The sequence below is a fragment of the Acomys russatus genome, chromosome 32 (genome assembly GCF_903995435.1).
Source record: "Acomys russatus chromosome 32, mAcoRus1.1, whole genome shotgun sequence".
Taxonomy (NCBI): Eukaryota; Metazoa; Chordata; class Mammalia; order Rodentia; family Muridae; genus Acomys; species Acomys russatus.
The window spans coordinates 5,793,721-5,813,257 of NC_067168.1; the positions used below are offsets into that span (position 1 = coordinate 5,793,721).

Genomic DNA, 19,537 nt, shown 5'->3' on the forward strand with positions numbered 1-19,537 from the left:
TTACTTAGTAATCCTGCAAGTTGTTTTTATTCACTTGGAATACATATCATAAAGTTATTGAATATATAAACAAATGAAGAATGATCTCTTATAATATCAAACCTTTTAAATCTAAGAAGAAAAATTTTAAGTTTTTAGACGCTTAGTGATTATAGATATATATGTATATATGTGTTCATGTATATGCGTATAATATATGTCCTTGTTAAAGTTATTATAATGAATGCATGATTCAATGTAAATCTTAACCATATATATATATATAGCTTTATAGTATATTTTATTACCTAATATTCAAAGATTAAGATTTCTATTGAATCACATACATATTATAATTATAATTTTGTCAAGAACATATGCTAGAAATATTTTTTTTCTTTGTCAGATATCACGGTGTTTTTATTTTTCCCCCAATCATTTTCTGTGTAACTCTTTTCTTTCTAATACATTAAAATACATTTGAGCAGCTTTATGAGTATAGATAAGGGTTTCCCATCAAACATACAAAAAGAAAAAGTCCTAGCAACAAAATACAGCATGTCAATAGTCCCACAATTGTCCCAATATGTATTTTTTTATTCACCACATATAAAATCATAGCATCCTACGCTGGAGAGATGGCTCAGAGGTCAAGTTCTGTTCTTCCAAAGGTCATGAGTTCAACTCCTAGCAACCACATGGTGGTTTACAACCATGTATAATTAGATCTAGTGCCCTCTTCTGGCATGCAGGCACACATATGGCCAGAATACTGCATAAATAAATCTTTTAAAAAATCATAACATTTTGCTGTTTTCTCTTGGATTATTTTAGGGTGAATTGTGACACTTAACATTTTGGGGTTTTGTTTTGTTTTGTTTTGCTTTTTTTGTTTTGTTTTCAGATGCATTTGGGAAAGAACCCAGGAGGCAAAAATTGTAGAAGATAATAAAACAGCAACTCAGAAGAGCAGAAAATTATGAAATGCACTTTGAGAAACTGACATTATTTAGGCTAAATTTACATATATTATACATATATGCATATGCATACAGATGGCAGTCCTGTAAATGGAACCCACAGGGCTCGGGCTAGGCTCCTGCTCCACAGTAGAGCTAAACTTTCAACCCTCTTTCTTAGACATTAAATCATCCTTAGATTTCATCATCATCTTACTTTAAACAGAGGAAATACACGTTGGTATAAATTTCTAAGTCACTACTATGAAATGTTTAGATTATCATTCAAAATTTTAAAAGAAGAAAAATAATCCTACCCTATTTACAGTTTCTGGACTCTTATCACTTGGTTCCTCAGGAATTTTAACAAGGAATTTAGAAGTGTCAGCCAACTGAATGTGGGTTGGTAGTCTTCTGAGAGTGGGGACAAAGGTGAAGATCAGAGGTTTGGCTTCAGAATCTCCAGGAGAGACCTATGAGATACGTAATAAATTAGACGTTCAGCCTGGCAGGGGTTTGTCTTGACTTTATTCTCCATGTTCCATATTTATCTCAATCACTTTGATAAACTGCCTGCTGTCATGGGTTCACCTGTACTGATACAAATAAAATCCACATTAAAAATATCCACAGCACATGAGAACCCCTTTAAAACTGCTGTAGCAAGGAAAGCAGTCTGCCTTAGAGGAGTCCTGCCAGGGGGATGGGGGCAGGGGGCACAGCACAAAGCAGCAGTCTGGAATCCATTTAGCAGATGCCCACTGTGGCCCTACTGTGTGCAGAGGGGTCACTCTAGACGCAGAACCTAGTCTGCTTCAAATGTGGCATCCAATAATTTAACCCTAAGGTAACAAGACTCAGATTATTGGCTTACAAGCCAACAAACATGCAAGAAAATTGCAATTTAAGATACACAAGATTTGAAAAAAAAGTACAAAATCTTCTAACTGGGTAACTACGGGAAATGGGAGTGCACTCACTGAAATGAGAAACCCAGTCATTTGAAGTGATTTGAGGGTAGAGTTCAAAACCAGAGGGGATGAGCAATGTCTCGGTGGTTAAGAGAACATACTGCTCTCTCAGGGATCTGAGTCGGGATCCTAGGTCAGAACCACCAGGAACCCCAACTCCAAGGGAAACAACACTCTCCTCTAAACTCTGAGGCACCTACACTCACACAGACACAGACCACACACACACACACACACAATTAAAAACTTAAAAAGTTGCAGGACTTGGTAGGGAAATTGAAAGATGCCTACGAATGCCTGGAAAGAGGCATTGTAACTTGGGGAGGCCAGCAATCCAGCAATCTAGCTATCCTAGAGGAAAACCGGGCTTACCTTGCCTTCTGTGAGACCATTGTTTGTGTAACATAGATGTCTCATTTTCAGTAGAAAACCAGGCCCCATCTGAATTCATGTTATGCATCAATTTTGACACTTTTTAAAAGCATATATGAGCCAAAAGGGAAACTTCTTAAGCATTTGAATATTCCACAGTAACTGTGCATGTGTTCTATCTTGACCACTTCAAGTTCTATATTTTACCCTAGAAAAGTAAGAGGTGTTCCCACAAAAAATAGTAGTATAGAAATTCCAAATGACTCTGGACTCTGGCCTTTGACCTTGAGAAGATGAGCTGAAAGGAAAGGCACTAAACATGTAAAGGTCAAGTGAATATGAAGCAATGGAGGACAGGGCTAGCTTTGTATAGAGGAAAGCCATTCCCTGTGGGGTGAGCGGAAGGCTAGGAGGACCAAGAGACAGTATGTTGGCACAAACATGTAAAAATGTGAAGATGGCGTCCAAAGAGTCTCTGGAACTGGCAACATCGAAATAAGATTGTTGATTGGAAATATTCTTTGTGAGCATGAATCAAATGAAGAAAGTTAGGTATGCCTGTGTTACATTTCACCCACATTCTAGAAAGATCTAGATTACTCTGTACTGTTTATCACAGGGTATAATATTCTGGTAATTTACTCAACCATGCCTTGTGGGAACAACACCTATTCCTTGGGGCATGTAAAGCATATGGACACCCTCCTTTGATTCAACTTTTACTTTGTAATAGGCTCTTCTACCTTTAAAAATATCTGTCAGTAGCCCTTTGTTCTTCTGTCATTCCTACTGCAGCAATCTAGGACTGAGTGGTGTCAGAGCCCAGAGCTTTATCCTCAGCTTCAGGTAGAGGTTCCCAAGAGTGGTTTCCCCATCCCCTTCTCTCTATGTGCAGCCAACCTAACAACCACTGTGCCTTGAGACCCTGAAAACCAGAGTGGCTTCAGAACTGAAGAAGAAGAATCACTCAATTGATCCACAACCTGGAAGATTAGGGTACCAGAAAACAAAGTTCCAAATGCCCACAAAACAAAGATGTGACAAGATGTCAACACCGAGAATATCACATGTTTAACTCCAGATGCCTGGAAAACATTACAAAAAATATAAATATAAACAACCAAGACACTATGCCTCCTCCAGGAGCCCCCAGCCCTACTGTAATATTCCCTGAGGAAAGAAAATTAATGGAAGGACAAGACAAGAACTTCAAAACAGCAACTGTGGATATGTTAAGTGACTGAGGAATATAAACAAACAGTTTAATGATATAATGAAAACAATTAAGACATGAAAATAGAATTTAACAAAGAAATAGAATCACTAAAGAAAAGTCAAACTGAAATAAAACTAGAAAGGAAAACTCAAGAAATCAAACAGTAAGTTTTTTTTTAAACCTTATCAGTGGATTAGATAAAACATAAGAGAAAAATTCAGGTTTTGAAGACAAAAGAAGGAGAAACTGGTATCTCAATCAAAAAGAAATTTAAATTAAAAAATAATCCAATGGACAGGAGCAGTGGCACACGCTTTTAATCCCAGCACTCAGGAGGCAGAAGCAGGCAGATCGCTGTGAGTTCAAGGCCAGCCTGGTCTACAAAGTGAGTCTAGAACAGCCAGGCCTACACAGACAAAACTTGTCTCAAAAAAAAATCCAAGTACAAAAATTTCCTCTACAAAAACACCAACCGTACTAAACCTGCAAATAATAGGGGTAGATGAAGGAGAAGAAACACAAGCCAAACAACAGAAAATATTTTTAACAAAATCATAGAAGAAAATCCCTAGCTCTAAAGAGATGCCTATCAAGGTGCAAGAGGCACAGAGAACATCAGCTAGGAACAGAAAGGAAAATCCCCGTGACACATAATAATCGAAACACTAACTATAAAGAACAAAAGGCATATTAAAAGCAAAAACAAAACCCGAGTCACTTATAAAGATAGACCAATTAGAACAGCAGCTGACGTATCAATGGAGATTCTGAAAGCCAAAAGCATCTGGACAGATGTTTTATAAGCTTTGAAAGACTATAGACCCCAGTTCAGACTACTATATTCAGAGAAACTAGTGATCACAATCACAAGAGAAATAAAAACATTTTGTAATAAAAACAAAGTTAAGAAATTTCTGTCCAGCAATCTAGCTCTACAGAGGGTACTAGAAGGAACGCTTCAGCTTGAACAGAATGTTAACCATACCCGAGGAATGAATAATCAGAGTTCAAAAGCAAGAAAACAAAAAAATCCACAACAAAATAATAGAAATTAATGAATACTACTCAATAGTAAATCTCAGCATCAAGAGTCTCTATTCCCCAACAGACAAACGCTGACCAACAGATTAGATTGGAAAGCAGGATCTGCCTTTCCGCTACTCCAAGAAACACACCTCACCATTAAGGATAGGCATCACCTCTGGGTAAAGGAATGAAAAAGCAATTCCAAGCAGATGGATCCAAGAAGCAAGCAAGTGTAGTTATTTTAGTAAGTGACAAAAATAGACTTCAAATGAAAACCAATCTGAAGACACAGGAAATCACAATGCATACACATTAAAAGGAGAAAGTCAAACAAGAGAATAAGATAATTGTAAACAATTGTGTAATAAATGCAAGGGCATCCAATTTCATAAAAGGAACCTACCACAGCTAAAAATCACATTGACCCTAACACACAGTGGATGACTTCAATACCAAATTCTCACCAATAAATAGGTCTTTATTCTTTCTTTTTTTCCTTTCTTTCTTTCTTTCTTTTCTGTTCCTTTTATTTTATTTTATTTTTTGAGAGACAGTTTATGAAGTTGTGTGGGTAGAAAGGGTAAATATCTGGAAGGAGCTGGGGAGGGGAAATAATATGAACAAAATATAAATTTAAAAATTATTTGTCGGTAACCCTTTATGATAGCCATGTCGGAGTCCACAAGCAGTAGCCCATCATCAGAAAGTAGTCAGTCACTCTTTTCCCTTAGTGGGAAGAAAGATTAGATCCCTTATAAGGCTAAGAAGAGCCATTAGGCTGATCAACAGCACATAATACTATAGACTTCCTGGATTTTCCTAGGAAGCTTTGCCTACAAAGCTCATCTTGTCAATGTCAAAAGCCATTGCTGGGAATACTCAGGAGTTAAGCTTCATTGGCAATGTGACAGGCCTTTGAAATCTCTTAGGAGACACTCCACTGGTGTGGTTATGAGAGTGCCTCCAGAAATGGCTGACCTGAGGAGAGAAGAGAGCCCACCTGAACGTGGGCAGTAGCATCCAGTAGACTGGGCTTCCAACTAAACGAACAGATCAGTTCTTTGAATGCCAGGTCTGCAGCAGCACTGATCTCTTTCTGCTTCCTGACTGAGAGCACAGTTGAGCAGGCTGCCTCACACTCCAGCTGCCATGCCTCCCTGAGTATGTTCAACTACATGCTCAAACCACAAGCCAGAATAAGCCCTTCCTCTCTTAAATGGCCTTTTGATCAGTATTTAGCTACAACGAAAAAGAAAAGTAGCTGTAGTAATTCAAATAATCATCCTATCTTCTCATTTGGACAAAACAGTAATTTGATTACAATCAAGAAGGAGGGGTGAAATTTGGCCTTACTTCCTGGTGATTATAGCTGCCCCCATCTTCCTATGAAGTGGCTTGGTCCACCTGAAGACTATCCAAAGGAAATTAAATAGTTCTATGTGAAAGACTTCAATATAAATACCCCAGAGCTACAAAACTCACTGACCCTTAATAAACAGCAAGTAGTCACGCCTTCTAACACACCCACTGTGATCAGAACTTACTTCTCCAAGTGCCTTGCACAATTTCTCAAATCAACTTGGCTTAAATCTCTACCGTACAGAATTCTACAGGTGCTATGTTACAACCTATCACCTTTTTAAAAGTTGTAGCTATAACTTTAGTGAATAAACCAAGAACAAAGCATATAAGGAAGCCAGTTCATGAGGGAATAAGATATGCTCTTATCACAGTAGCATGGAGGGATTTCTAAACATCACTACATGATGCAAAAGATGGCCACTAAACAGAGGCAAGATGGCCGCCGTCAACTTTATGGTTGCATTCTCCTCAGAGAAAACGTAATGCCCTAAGTAAAATATTTTCACCAATGCAGGAAAACAATTCTACCTTGTTATTTTAGTTGTATATATATGTATATGTATGTATGTTTGTATATATGTATTGTATATGTAGGCATATGATTATTAAAGGCTCACTGAATAGTGATAAATTCAGGGGTTAATTCCTGTCCATATGCACATGCCCAGAACATGAGGAAAAGGGCAAGCCTTTGTTATTATCTTGCAAGAAAGTACTACAAAATTAGCACAGGGATCTTTTCACCATCTTCATCTAACACCTGTGTCATACAAGAAATAAAGTTCACTTGAAAAGACCGTTTGATGGAATGGGATTTGAAACCACACTAGTCACACTGTGAAATATTCTGAAGAACCACGTTAACCAGTAGACTAATGAATTCCTTGTTCGGGAGAAAAAAAAAAAAAGCCATTTACCATTTATTGCATGCTGTGTGGTAGATCCAACAGAGCCCCAAAATGAATCGCTATGGTGACAAAAAAAATTCATTTTCCAACAAAGCAGAAGCAGATGCGAGTTAATGGCATTCACTTCTTAATTGCCAATTAACACTTTCAGCAGCCAATGCCATTTAAGCAACTCATCACCGGGAAACTATTTTAATAATAGAAATAAGAGCTAAATGGATTAAAATGATATCCTAAATTTGGCTTGCGATACCCCGAATTTGTAAGACTGGCCCCTAATCACCACACAGTCTAGTAATGTGAGAAATGCTTTTCACCAAAGCCTTACAGGCTGTTTGCTCGTTTGCTCAGCTTCAGGCTGTGTGCCTTTGTTTCTCCTATTTCCCTAAAAGTTCTCCACATACACACACACACACACACACACACACACATACACACTCACCACGTTGACACTTATAGCACAGAGGGCCACTAGCCTCTTCCTAAGGAAAGGCATCATAAGCATTCTAACACTAACTCTGTGCCAGGAGCAATCGTTAACATTTTCTTTGCCCAGTGAGCAGTTTTGTCGTTATCGGTTGCCCGTTTCTCTCTAGCTGTAGATAATGTCTCCTGTCGATACACATACAAATTTACCAGCACCAGGGTAGCGCGCCCTCACACCTTCTGCCATATACCAGGAATACTGATGCCTTTAAAAGTTACTGAAAGCATTAAGCAAAGACGTCCTTTTTTACCTTGGGTGTGGCCTCAAAGCTCCCCGCTAAGATGCAGGAGGTCATTTGGAAGCAATTGTTGCAACAGTCACTCAGAAGCCCCTGCTCTGGAAGCACTGACTCATCACATAAGAGAGTGAGCAAACCAATGACTGAGGTGGGAAGAGAGCCTGTTACTAAAACAACACAGGCACACGCGCACGCGCGCGCGCCACACACACACACACACACACACACACACACACACACACACGTTGGCGGGGCGCGGGGCGGGGGGTGGAATCTAAGAGAAAGCAGAGCAGAGTCTTCTCTGAGTTGAATATTTTTCAGCTCCAAAGGATTTGTTTTGACAATTTTTACATTTGGAACTTCGCAAGAGGTCACACTGACTGCTAAAATGGGATCAGTGGAAGTGAAAAATTGCCACCTATATGTGTTTGCCCTCGTTTCCTTTCATGCACGCCGTCCAATTATGCACTCTGTGAAAGGAAAAGGAGCCAGATTGTAGAGCAATGAGGAGCTGATTGAAGGGCCCTGGCATCTGCCAGTCTCAGTGATCGGTTGGCCACACTCACAAAGAACATTCAGAGGTACAAACACATGCAAACACAGTGTCTAAATAAAGAGCCGGAAAACACAGCGATCGTTTTGGAAAAGCCAATCATTTCAATGAGTCCTCGGTGGTGAATGGCAGTCAATGATACGGGAGCATCTGAGTGACTCAAGTTTTGCTGTTAAACAAAAGTAGCTCTGAAATAGAGCTTGTCACCAAATAGTTGTCAAAATAAAATTCCTTTCCACTGTCTCCGCAAGACAGTGACTGTCCTGACTAATATTAAACAAATCAAAAGTGTCTCTCGGGAGACTGGTTGAAGGTATCAGCGTACAGTATTTTTATTTTCTAAGCATTGATTTTTTTTCCTGCAAATCTGTACTATCTATAATTGTGCCTAGGCAATGGAAGATGCAGTGCAGAAGGAATTGGTTATATACTACGCGTTGTGCAAAGGAATGAAGGCTTTATTTTTTGTACAATTATAGCATTTAACATTTTCAACATGGTCAAAATCCTGAATTTGTGAAAATCATGAGTATAATAATAACTCAAAGTGATTCTGTTAAGAAGCAGGAAAACTATTGCAAATAACATTAATACATCTTGACCTAGAATTGGGCTAAATTTCTGAATGTATGTGCTGTTACATCACTAATATATATAATCTGACATATACACTTAAAGATACAAAGAGGTAATGTATACCTGATGGCAAGAAATAATTTTTTCATTTTTGCTGAGAATATAAACCTGGCATATAAGTAACAGAGAGACGAAGTAAAGAGAATCTAAAAGAAACTCCCACCCTATAGCTCTTGAATGTCACTGCACACTACACCATCTGGGGCATCTTTAGAACAGCAGTTTCTGCTTGAGAGCTTCTGTAGTGGAGTCTCCACACCTGCATTTCCAGCAAACTTCCTGGCTCCGTCCTGTTGCGGTTGCGTTGCTGTCTCACTTTGCTTCTCTGTCACTCTGATAAGCACCATGGCCAGAAGTAACTTGGGGATGAAAAGGTTAACTTGACTTATACATCCTGACCATAGTCCACCACTGAAAGAACTCAGGGCAGGCACCATGCAGAAGCACTGCTTCCTGGCTTGCATCCAGCCTCATATTCAACTCACTTTCTTACACCTCCCAGTACCAGGTGCCCAGGAGTGGCACTGCTCACAGTGGCCTGGGCCCTCTGCTCTCAGTGAGCGGACGTACCTACAGGACAATATAAGGAAAACATTTCCCCAATCGAAGTTTGTTTTTTCCCTGTGATTCTAACTTTGTGTCAAGTTCTCAAAACCTAAACAGCACAGTGGCATTCTACCAACAGTTCACAAAGCCAAGGGATCACGGACACTTGCAGTGAAATCATGACAAGCATCTGGCTACACTTGGAATGGGGAAATGGTGCCCTATTAGATCTAGAAGAATTTATTTAGCAGGTGAGGGAGATTTGTGGAAGCCTTTGCTAGGGCATCGAGAGAAGTGAGTGGCAGGAGTAGTCACATGGCATGGGACACAAGTCGGGGGACCTCAGAGTATTACAGTTAGAGTCAGCTTTGGAAGCCTGTGGTTATGTGCCAGGCAATATCCCGTGGATGGTACTTCTCTTGGCACCGTGGCTTGTTTGAGGATTTTTTTTAACCTTATAAATAACATTAGTGAGAATAAAGGCTCACACGACCAGAAAAGAAGGTCAAATCTAGATCATCAAAGACTTTGAATCGAGATGATCATCAAAGACTTTGAATCAAGACAGTTTAGCTTTATGCGGCATGGAGTAACGGTGCAGAGATGCACATGTGCACATTTATGTAAGGACCAAGACCTCAGAGTGGCTGCCATTGTGTCTTAGTCATACTCTCCTCTGAGTTGTAGCTTGTCTCTGAATCCTGGCCCAGCGAAATCAAGTTTTCTGTACGTGCTTCCATGTGTTCTAAATGAATTCAGCCCCTCTGGTGCTCTTGCCTTGTCTGTCACTCTGCTTCGCCCCTACAGTCTCCTCTTTGACCCGTTCTCTTCCCCTACCATAAAGCAAGGTGGGCAATAAGATACAAATTTGGAAAAGGAAATATTTTAGCCTCTGTCTTTACTATAGTCAAGGCCTTCCTTGAAGCACTTTGTAACATGAGAACAGTTAACCTGTGAAATTGCTATTTTTGTCTATCTTTTGTTATGCTTCACTTTTTATTTTTTGATAATTTTTTTTTACATATACATTTATATTATTACACATATATACAGTAAACTACCTACAGCAAGAAGAACCATGACACAATCAGGAATTATATAAATACTACATTCTTAGTGGTTTTGGCTATTTGTATTTGGCAGCCTTGAAGAAAATATCTTTCCCATCTTGCTGCATCTAAAATTCTCAATGTAAATCAATATCTGGCACATCTCGTCATTAGTTGTTTAGGGGTTAAGATGTTTTGGGGTCTAGATAGATGTTTTTGCCTATGTCTTAACAACTTTTTTCTAATAATTTTCTTTTTTGTTTCATTAAAAATAATTTGCTATTAGAACTATTTCAGTGACAAAGTCATAATTTTTACTTAAAATTAAAAAAAACTTAAAAGCAACACACGGCAGCCATCTGGTTAGTAACACTTATAGCTCTATAGAGTCCGTGAGCTTAGAATAACTTCTATAGAAGCCATGCTCACTTGGCCAGGAACTGATGACTCTGATTAAAACAAAACACAAACAAACAAACAAAAACCCCTCTAGGCTCTAATGTGGTGTTTTACTTGGGTTGAACAAGGTGGCAGAGTGTCACCTACAAGTATAATAATTTTTCCTCTGGTCAAGGAGAACCATCTTCCCATGCACCCTAAGCTTTTTATAAGCACATTCTTCCAGTGATCTCTCTTCCACCAAGGACCAGAAACTACTCTACTGGACATTCTTTCTCCAAAAGAAAGTGTGAAATATTAATGCTCACAACAGACGTCTTCAGTCTAAAGCTCTCCTTGGCATCCAGCACAGGTGATGGCCAAAGCAGACATCATTTTCCTTTCTTACGAAACAAATATTGTTGGAGTTCCTCTGAGCTGAAAGACTGAGATGCTGCTTTTAAAATAGATAGTATGGAGTTAACAATCTCTCTTCCTGATACGAGATTCAAGTCTGAGACAAATAGTAGATGAGCCCACTCGAAGTTTGCCAAGACACCTATGACTGAACAGAGTCACCTGCCAAGGTCATTCTGACATATATTTGTCTGATCTTAGGCTCGGTGCTTGATCACACGCACACAGCAGCACTCCCATTCACCGGCCTCCAAAAACATCTATGCTCTCGTCTACACTCTGAGACCCTACTATCAACATGGCATATAGTCTTAGGAAGGAGATGCCTTCATAAGCGACATCCGAAGCAAGGCGTGTAGGCTCTGGAAGGAGACACCATCACAAGTGACATCAAGGTGAATGAAGGAAAGGAGGGAAAGGAGAGAGGCACTGAATGGAGGCTGCATGGGAAATCGACCTCGGATTGTGCCTGGCGAAGAGTCATCTTAGGTTTTGCATTCTCTGGTCCTGTTTCTAGAGACCAACATTAGGACACAGCTATTATTCTGTTTCCATCCTGTGATTTTTGTCCCCCTGTTGATAAGAAATACTAAGAGTATGGATTCTTCTCTCCTGGGGTGATTATAATGATTATATGATCCAAATCAGGATCATCCCAATCTACAGGTATATGATATATGTCAAGCAAAGCCAATGTCATCTCAAGAGTCAGGGAGAGCCCACTAACACACAACTCTAACTTTGTGCAGGTTGAGCAATTAGGTTGCATCTGCATTTGCCATTAATGCTGTGTCTTCTCTTCCCCTTGTAGTGGAGTCTTCCCCCTGGTTAAAAATGTATCACTGCCCTTCCTTAACTAAAGTGTGCCAGAAATTTCTAGGAACTTATCAGAAGTCGAACATCTAAAATTTTTACGTAATTATATATTCGGATGAAATAAACATGACCTATTCACAGAAGAACTTAAAAGAGGGGTCCAAACAATGGTAAAAAACCATTTCTCCATCCAGAAGATAGGGTGCATTCCCTCCTGACACACTCTCTCACTCTGATAAATCATCTTAATCAGTGTGGTTTCTGACAGCCAAGACTGTCCTCTGACCTCCACAGATCCACAGACGTACCATGGCACATCTCTTTTACACACACACACACACAGAGAGAGAGAGAGAGAGAGAGAGAGAGAGAGAGAGAGAGAGAGAGAGAGAAGGAGAGAGGGAAATAGGGAGATATTTTTTAATGGAGTAGGACACATGTCTAAGGTGCTACACTGTCTGCTTCAAATTCTTCCCACAACCTTCTCCCTAGATACATCTCTGCTAATCTTTCAGAAACATGGAGTATGTTGCAGATATTTTATGTTATGTCACCAAAAAAAAAGCAATTTCTCACACAGGTCACTCTTTGTAAATGCACTGCCTAATGGCTTCCCTGACAGCACAGGTCCCAGGGAGGTTCCTGATCTACTCTCCCTTCTCACCTTGGACTTCTACATAGGCGTTATTTGTTGTCCTACCTCTATGGTAGACAGCAAATTCTTTAGCATCTAGCTCTCCAGTTGGGGTATCACCACACAGACAACGGGAAATTCTTTCAATTTTGTTCCCTGTATACCCCTAGCACCTAAAACAGTGTGCATCAAAACAAAAAACCAAAAAACAAAACAGATAAATAAATAAAAATTTAGAAAATTAAAAAATAAAATTAAATGAAGCACTGTGCATCACCTCCAAAGGCCAACACGTTTATTATTAAATAAACAAGCGATAGTGTGTATTGTTCATGTAGATCCAGAGGTTTCTGTTCCAAGATTCTCAATGTCTACAGAGGAACAGGAGTTAGTCATCGTTTGTTGGTTTGTTTGTTTGTTTGTTTGTTTCTTTACTTTGAAGATGCAACATAAGACATAGCCTATGCCAGGTGCCAAATTGTTGGATGTTTGAAGAACCCAGGAGAAGAATCAGCATGAAGCTGGTATGTGTTTGAGAGGGACAGGCCATGAAGAAAGATGAAGGAAGCATCCCGGTTCAAAATCAGACCTCCTTGGCAGCCAGCTATGCTCTGACATGCCAGCCAACTCAGACATTCATCCAGAGACTTGACTTCTCTTTGCATATACAGCAGAGACATGCCACTTAGCAAGCTTTATGAGGTTGCTTTTGGTATTCAATGTTTCATCTGTTGTGATTCTTAAAAAGCATGAAGAGAATGATGCTCATGAGCCAAGAAAGAAAAATGAGTCCTCAGGAATATTAAAGGCCTCACTGACCAGCACACAGTGTGAGGATTTGTGTGGCACCCACATGCCAGAAGGTGGGGTCAGGCTGCCTTTCTTTGGTCCCCATTTCTGAAGCTTATCTTAGACATGCTCAACTATAGAACAGTGATAAGAAAGGTGGGAGATCATGGTAAATTACAGCACCATAGTGAGAGAGGAATTTGTTTTTAACATGGTTCCTATCCAGGAAAATTGAGCTCAGAAAAATATATCCCTTAAGCCCCTGTTAGTCAAAGGCTGTCTGTTCATATGACTATACAACTATTCATGGATGTTACACTTAGTGTCCACATGTTTAATCCGAGATGTGAAAGCAATGCATGTTGCTTTAAGGTAGAAAAGAGCTTGCCCAAGTATAAATAGCTTTGGTAGAGTTCCAAAGATATTATATACAACTTTCAATGTTGGAAGTGCAATGCACACAGTTACCAAAGTTCTTAACAAATAATATTTATCTTAAATAATACGTAAGGTAGGGCTAGAGAGATGGCTCAGAGGTTAAGAGCAGTGGCAGCTCTTCCAGAGGACCCAGGTTCAATTCCCAGCACCCACATGGTGGCTCATGACTACCTGTAACATGAGTTTTAATGACTCTGACACCCTTTTCTGGCTTCACAAGGCACCAGACATGGACATGATACACAAACATATATATAAGAAAAGCACCCATGTGCATAAAATAAAAAGTGTAAAATATATCTGAGGTAATATGTGTTCTCTATGCTCTTGTGTGATTTCATTGGTTTATTATCTATGCTAATAGAAATAATGATGTTCAGAATGAGATTCAAATTCTAAATCAATCTATTATTAATTAATGATCTTTAGTTAAACTCTATGAACTTTAGTTTCTTTCCTTATAAAATGATCATTAAAGAGTCTCATAATATGTGAAAACTAAGATGACATTTAAGCCCCTAGTAGATATTTTACACACAGTAGAAGCCCAATCAATACTATTTTCTCTTTCTTTTTAGAATAGAATAAACACATGAGGTTTAGCAAAAACCTCTACTTAATGCAAACAGCACATTTGTATGTTTATTATTTATAGCATTTCCCTTTTTCTGTCTATAATGTTTTCACTCCGTTTACGCTGAAGTCTTGTTTTGCAAGAAGATGTGTGCATTTGTAAACAATTAGCAGGATGCGTGAGACCTTGAAGGTGAATCAGGTTATACTAGAATGGTCTTTGCTTTTGGCTTTACTTTCAACACAGCAGTTTCTATGCATCTCGAAACCATAGTTAGCCAGCATGTCCCCACAGCCTGAGAAGCATCCTGGGGAAGAGTACAGCAGTCTTCTATGCGGACAGCAATAATGATAATGACTCCTTGAGTTGTTGTTCTGCCCCCGCTGCATGGGCTCAGTGGGTACCCTGTGCCCCTGGGTAAGGTTATAGTGTGTACTCACCCCAAAGAAAGCAAGAGACACAGGTACTGTGTGTCCGCAGTTAAGGACTGGAAGACAAAGGGGAAAGAATTGTTCCCCCAGAGCTCTTACTAGTTAGTGTAAACCAGGAGCAGCAGATGTATTTGAACCCTCCTCTGCCACTCTCTTGTCTCTCACCAAGCCACCTTGGGTGATAGAAAGTTGCCTAAATCAGAAACAGATGATATTTCAAAGGTGAGATAGCAAGACAGAAAACAGAAGATGACATGAGAAAATGGTTTACTTAATTTTTTCAAGGGATATAATGAAATAATAATGTACTATATAAAAAGAAAACGTTCCAAGCTAACAGAATAACATGGCTGAAAGGTATTTTGTACAACATAGAAAGACTATAAGAGCAACCACCTGGGATGGGGAAAAGGAGAGGGCCTCTACATATTAAACTGACCCACAGGTCAAAACAAAGTTATTAGTAAAAAACGATGGAAATGACTCCTTCATTTCCAGAAACCACCAGGTGATCTAACTCTTATAACTTCTCTAAGAATTAAATAAAAATAGGTATAGAACATTCCCACCATGAGCCTCCTCCAGTAAGCACTCAGCTATGGATACCACTTGCTGCTGTGGCTGTATGGTATAATACACAGTTTCCCAATTACCTAGCATGTAACACTGAGAGCACCATAAAAGCCAGTACATATCTGTGACGGAACTGAAACACTGGCACCAAGTATATTCCAAAGTACTTTTCTTTGTAGAGAAATCACCATTTTGATTTCTCTTTCCTTCCCAATCCATCTCTATTTATCTTTCTTGCTTTGATAGCTTTGCCTTCATAGGTCTGTATATAAACAGACTTTATTCCCACTTATGTTTCCATTAATTCATATGGCAAACCAACTGTCTTCAAATCACCTGATTTTTAATTACTACCAAGTTATAGACACACACTTTTTAAAGGGACCCTAACTCTTTTTTAATTCAATCGTATTATTTTATTAAAGATATATCTGCCATGTTCATTCTGGAAATATTTTAAAAGTCTCTTACCAGAAATTTGAAAGTATTTGGTGGTGTTAATCTGGTTGTCTGAGAAGGGCTTGGAACATGGAGCAGCAGTCTGTTAAGCCTCAGGCTCCAATAGCTGCCCTTGTTGTGCCATGCCCAGCTGTGACACATGGTGGCTTTCTCCTATCAGGATGACCGTGTAGGAGAGGGGTGAGCTTTCAAATATGTGAAAATAATTTCTAGAGGTCCTTATGGCATTCAGCTCAGCAGTCTGTGGGCATAAAGGAATTCAAACCACAAAGGAGTACTATTGTAGTACAGAATTGGTAGAAGGTTTTGTCCTAAAGATAAAATGCCATCTTTATTTCCAGAGACATTTACTGTGATCCAGAGTGTATCATTTGAATTGTCTCAATATGCTTACTCATAAAATTATACTATTTTCCAAAAGAATTTCAAAGTTCACGTACAGTATTTTTAAAATAATGGTTATATATAGCCTTAAAAGATAATGCAGCAAAAATAGACCAAAATTCACTTCTCCTTAAAACATTTTATTTGGGGAAAGAATAAATAATAATTAAATATATTTAGTATTTTCTTTGAAAATTCATCCAATATTATTATATGTTGTGTGCAGTGAGGGGGGAAGCAATGGGCTTTTTCCATTGCCTAACAAAAAAACATTAAAACAAAAAAGCCTTTGGTTGGAGCACAGCTCAGTCATAGTCTGTATGCCGCACTGGCCCCTGAGGTCAACAGGCTACAACAAAAAGGGGGGAGAAGAAGAGAAACAAGACATGCATTCATTTTCTTAGAATCATAAGCAAGACGTCAGCAGCCAGCTCTATCACTGAAGAGCAGTATGGCCTTGGACAGGTCACACAGAGGTGGTCAAAGTAGTGATGCCACAGGGCTGTGGCCCAATGCTAGCTCTTGGGGCAGCTCCATTGGCTTTTCCTCCCTTTGAAAAATTCTGTGCTGTTGATATTTTAATTCCGTTCTTCTCCAGAAATCATTCTCCTGGAGTTGTGTGACATTTCCCTCCTTGGTTTTCTTCCAGTGACTCCTCTGGGTCCCTTCCTCCGAGAGACAAGTTGGGCATGCTACCTGCCTGCCTATCTTCAGAGATTTTTCCTCCTTGACTTTGTATGGTCTTTTATCATGGTTCCAACAGTCAACAGAGTGGGGTGAGAGTCACAGTCCACCCTGGCTTCCATACTTGCCCTGACCTCAGCTCCAGCTTTTCCTCTGCAATTTTTCACATACATACATACATACATACATACATACATACATACATACATACATACCATTCATATTTTTTAACTGATTAAACATCTTTCTCTCATGTGAATACACCATAGCACATATATTCTGCTGGTCTCACCAGTAATCCACAGAGGATCACCTCATGTCTTGAGTTACTTCATTAACAGGGTGTGCAAGAAACAGCCCCCCAAGATGTGTTCAGGATGCCACACATTTTTGAAGAGTAAACACAGGTGAGAAGATGGGATAGAACCCTTATTTTTGCATCACTGTAACCCAAAGGCCTAAACAAAAGGATTCAATGGAGGATGGCCTCCTTTAGCACAACATTTCAGAGAACATAGCCTCTGGGCCTTGCCCCATACATGTGAGCAGAACATCATGGTGAGAGAAGCTTATGGCACAGAGTTGTCCACTTTATGGGAAACTGGAAACACACAAAAAGTAACCTGAGCAAGACCTAGTCTCTGAAGCCTCCTTACTTTTCTCCATCTTCAGTAATGTCATTGTATTAAGAGTCTATCAATAGATAAATCTATGCATTAGGCAAGAGCTCTCATGATCTAATCCTCTCTTCCAGTGCCTTCATAAACATATTCCCAGGACCCAAAAATACGCCCCTAGTGGCCCTTAATCTAATCAAGTAGACAGTTAAGATTAACTATGGCAGAAACAGAGTGGGACAAATGAAAAACTAAGTCAGAGTACAGATCCACCAAAACTAATTGAGCAGGAAACTGGGATTTCCCTAATGGTTGTATCTCCTAATATGTGCTGGTTTGAAGCAATGTCAAAGAAAAGCATATCATACCTATCCAAAGCAGCTTTACCTGGTATGGGCTGCACAGGCATGCTGGGAACTCAGCAAAGTATCATTCTTTAGCTGAGGTGTCCCCCAAATAGGCACCAGGTAGAAACAAACTACCAACTATTGGCTCAAGAGCAGGATCTTTCTCAAAAGACAACTACGGCATGTTCCCTATCTCTGTGTGTATCTACACTCACTTTCCAAAATGCTAACTTTAATATTAAGAATACATATAATCTATTCTTGCTAAATATCTATGGAGCTCTTCATTTTAGTTTCTTCTCTGAGTAAGCTAAGAAACACGATCTATATCATGTTCAGGAAATTAATCCCCTTGTACCTCAGCAAAGGTATTCAAAAGTTCCTTTATGAGGAAAAAAAACTGTCAAATATTTCTCTTCTGCTCCTTGTAATGGGAGCATAAGCGCTGAGCCCCCTGTTGGATGTTGATAAGGCCTCCGATGATGCACCATCCCAACATCAGCAAGCTGGACCATACTGCGCATGTGCCTGTCATTCTGCTTGCAACAGTAACTGCCAACTCATCAGGAGAGAACTTTGACCAGGTCCCCAACTGTGGCATCTTCTCTGCTCCTCTGTCTTCTTTGACTTTCTGCCCATCCGGGTTGTGGGGGGGGGGGCAGTCACTATAGATCTCAACATTTTCTACAAGCTTTGTAAATTTCTTTCTCACTTTTGTTACAGGTTAGAAGAGAACTATATTAAAAATCAAACAGATTTACACTCTTCCTTCCACACGAGGCACCCTGGATGCGTTCTCTCTAGTTACAAGAGCTAGAGTTGAATTGCAGAAAGGAAGGAAAATTCAAAGTGAATGAGGCTCTGACTGGTCACCAGAAATGAACACAATCCCTGTGGTGCTGGGGGAGCACCAGGGATAGACACTAAATATTCTTATTCATGTCATTGTAAAGATAGTAAAACAAATGAAAAGGCAGTCTGGGGACTCAGTAAGACCCACACTGCTCTCATTTTGCCCTATCTGGCTGTGAGCAAGACATGTGTCTGTATTCCCACAACTTGTCAGCAGTGACCCATGTGTTTATTTAGCCTTAAGATAGGCATGGTTGAGCAATCACAAGGTGAGTTCACTTTGTGTGCCTGCTGCCGTCTTCCCTATCTCAGTCTACCCACTGCTGCCCAGAATATATCTTTATGGTAATTGATCCACTTTAAGAATCACTCCCATCTGTTCCCTGCTACAAAGATAGCTACTTCAAGACATGCTTCTGTTTGCAGTTGATGGGGGAGGGAGGTGCTGATGGGGGCTGACATGTAACCTACAGAGGAGTCAGCTCGGCATACTCCCCATCTCTACTCCACCACTGGCAAGTTTTTGGGATGTTTGTGTTAAGATGTTGTTTTCCTAATCCTCCCAAGTCAGGCACCTTTGTCAGAAAGTCAAACTTCAAAAATGACAAACTGCTCTGATCACATCAGGGTGGTTTGGTTGCCAGGGAAACCACTTTAAAAGGAGAGATGGATCTATTTGTGAATTTATAACTGAGAGAAGAAATGGATAAGTCTCTGGGTGAATACTATTTTCTTTAAGACACATTTGATGTCCATGGGTAGCATAAACAAGGGATACATTTTTAGGCCACAGACAAAGCAAAAATTATCCTTTTAATAGGAACTCTTATCGGTATAGGCCA

General features: G+C 39.6%; 1 protein-coding gene across 1 annotated transcript in view; it reads right to left on the reverse strand.

Moving 5' to 3' along the window:
- Window positions 1–7,691, reverse strand: part of Mlip (muscular LMNA interacting protein) — a 140,236-nt gene extending 132,545 nt beyond the window's left edge. Inside the window, exons 1-2 of the mRNA XM_051140834.1 lie at window positions 7,531–7,691; window positions 1,256–1,411 (exon numbers count right to left, since the gene is read on the reverse strand). Coding sequence (XP_050996791.1) covers window positions 1,256–1,411; window positions 7,531–7,575 — 201 coding nt within the window. The 5' untranslated portion in view covers window positions 7,576–7,691. The remainder of the gene's footprint in view (window positions 1–1,255; window positions 1,412–7,530) is intronic.
- Window positions 7,692–19,537: the final 11,846 nt, after the last annotated feature.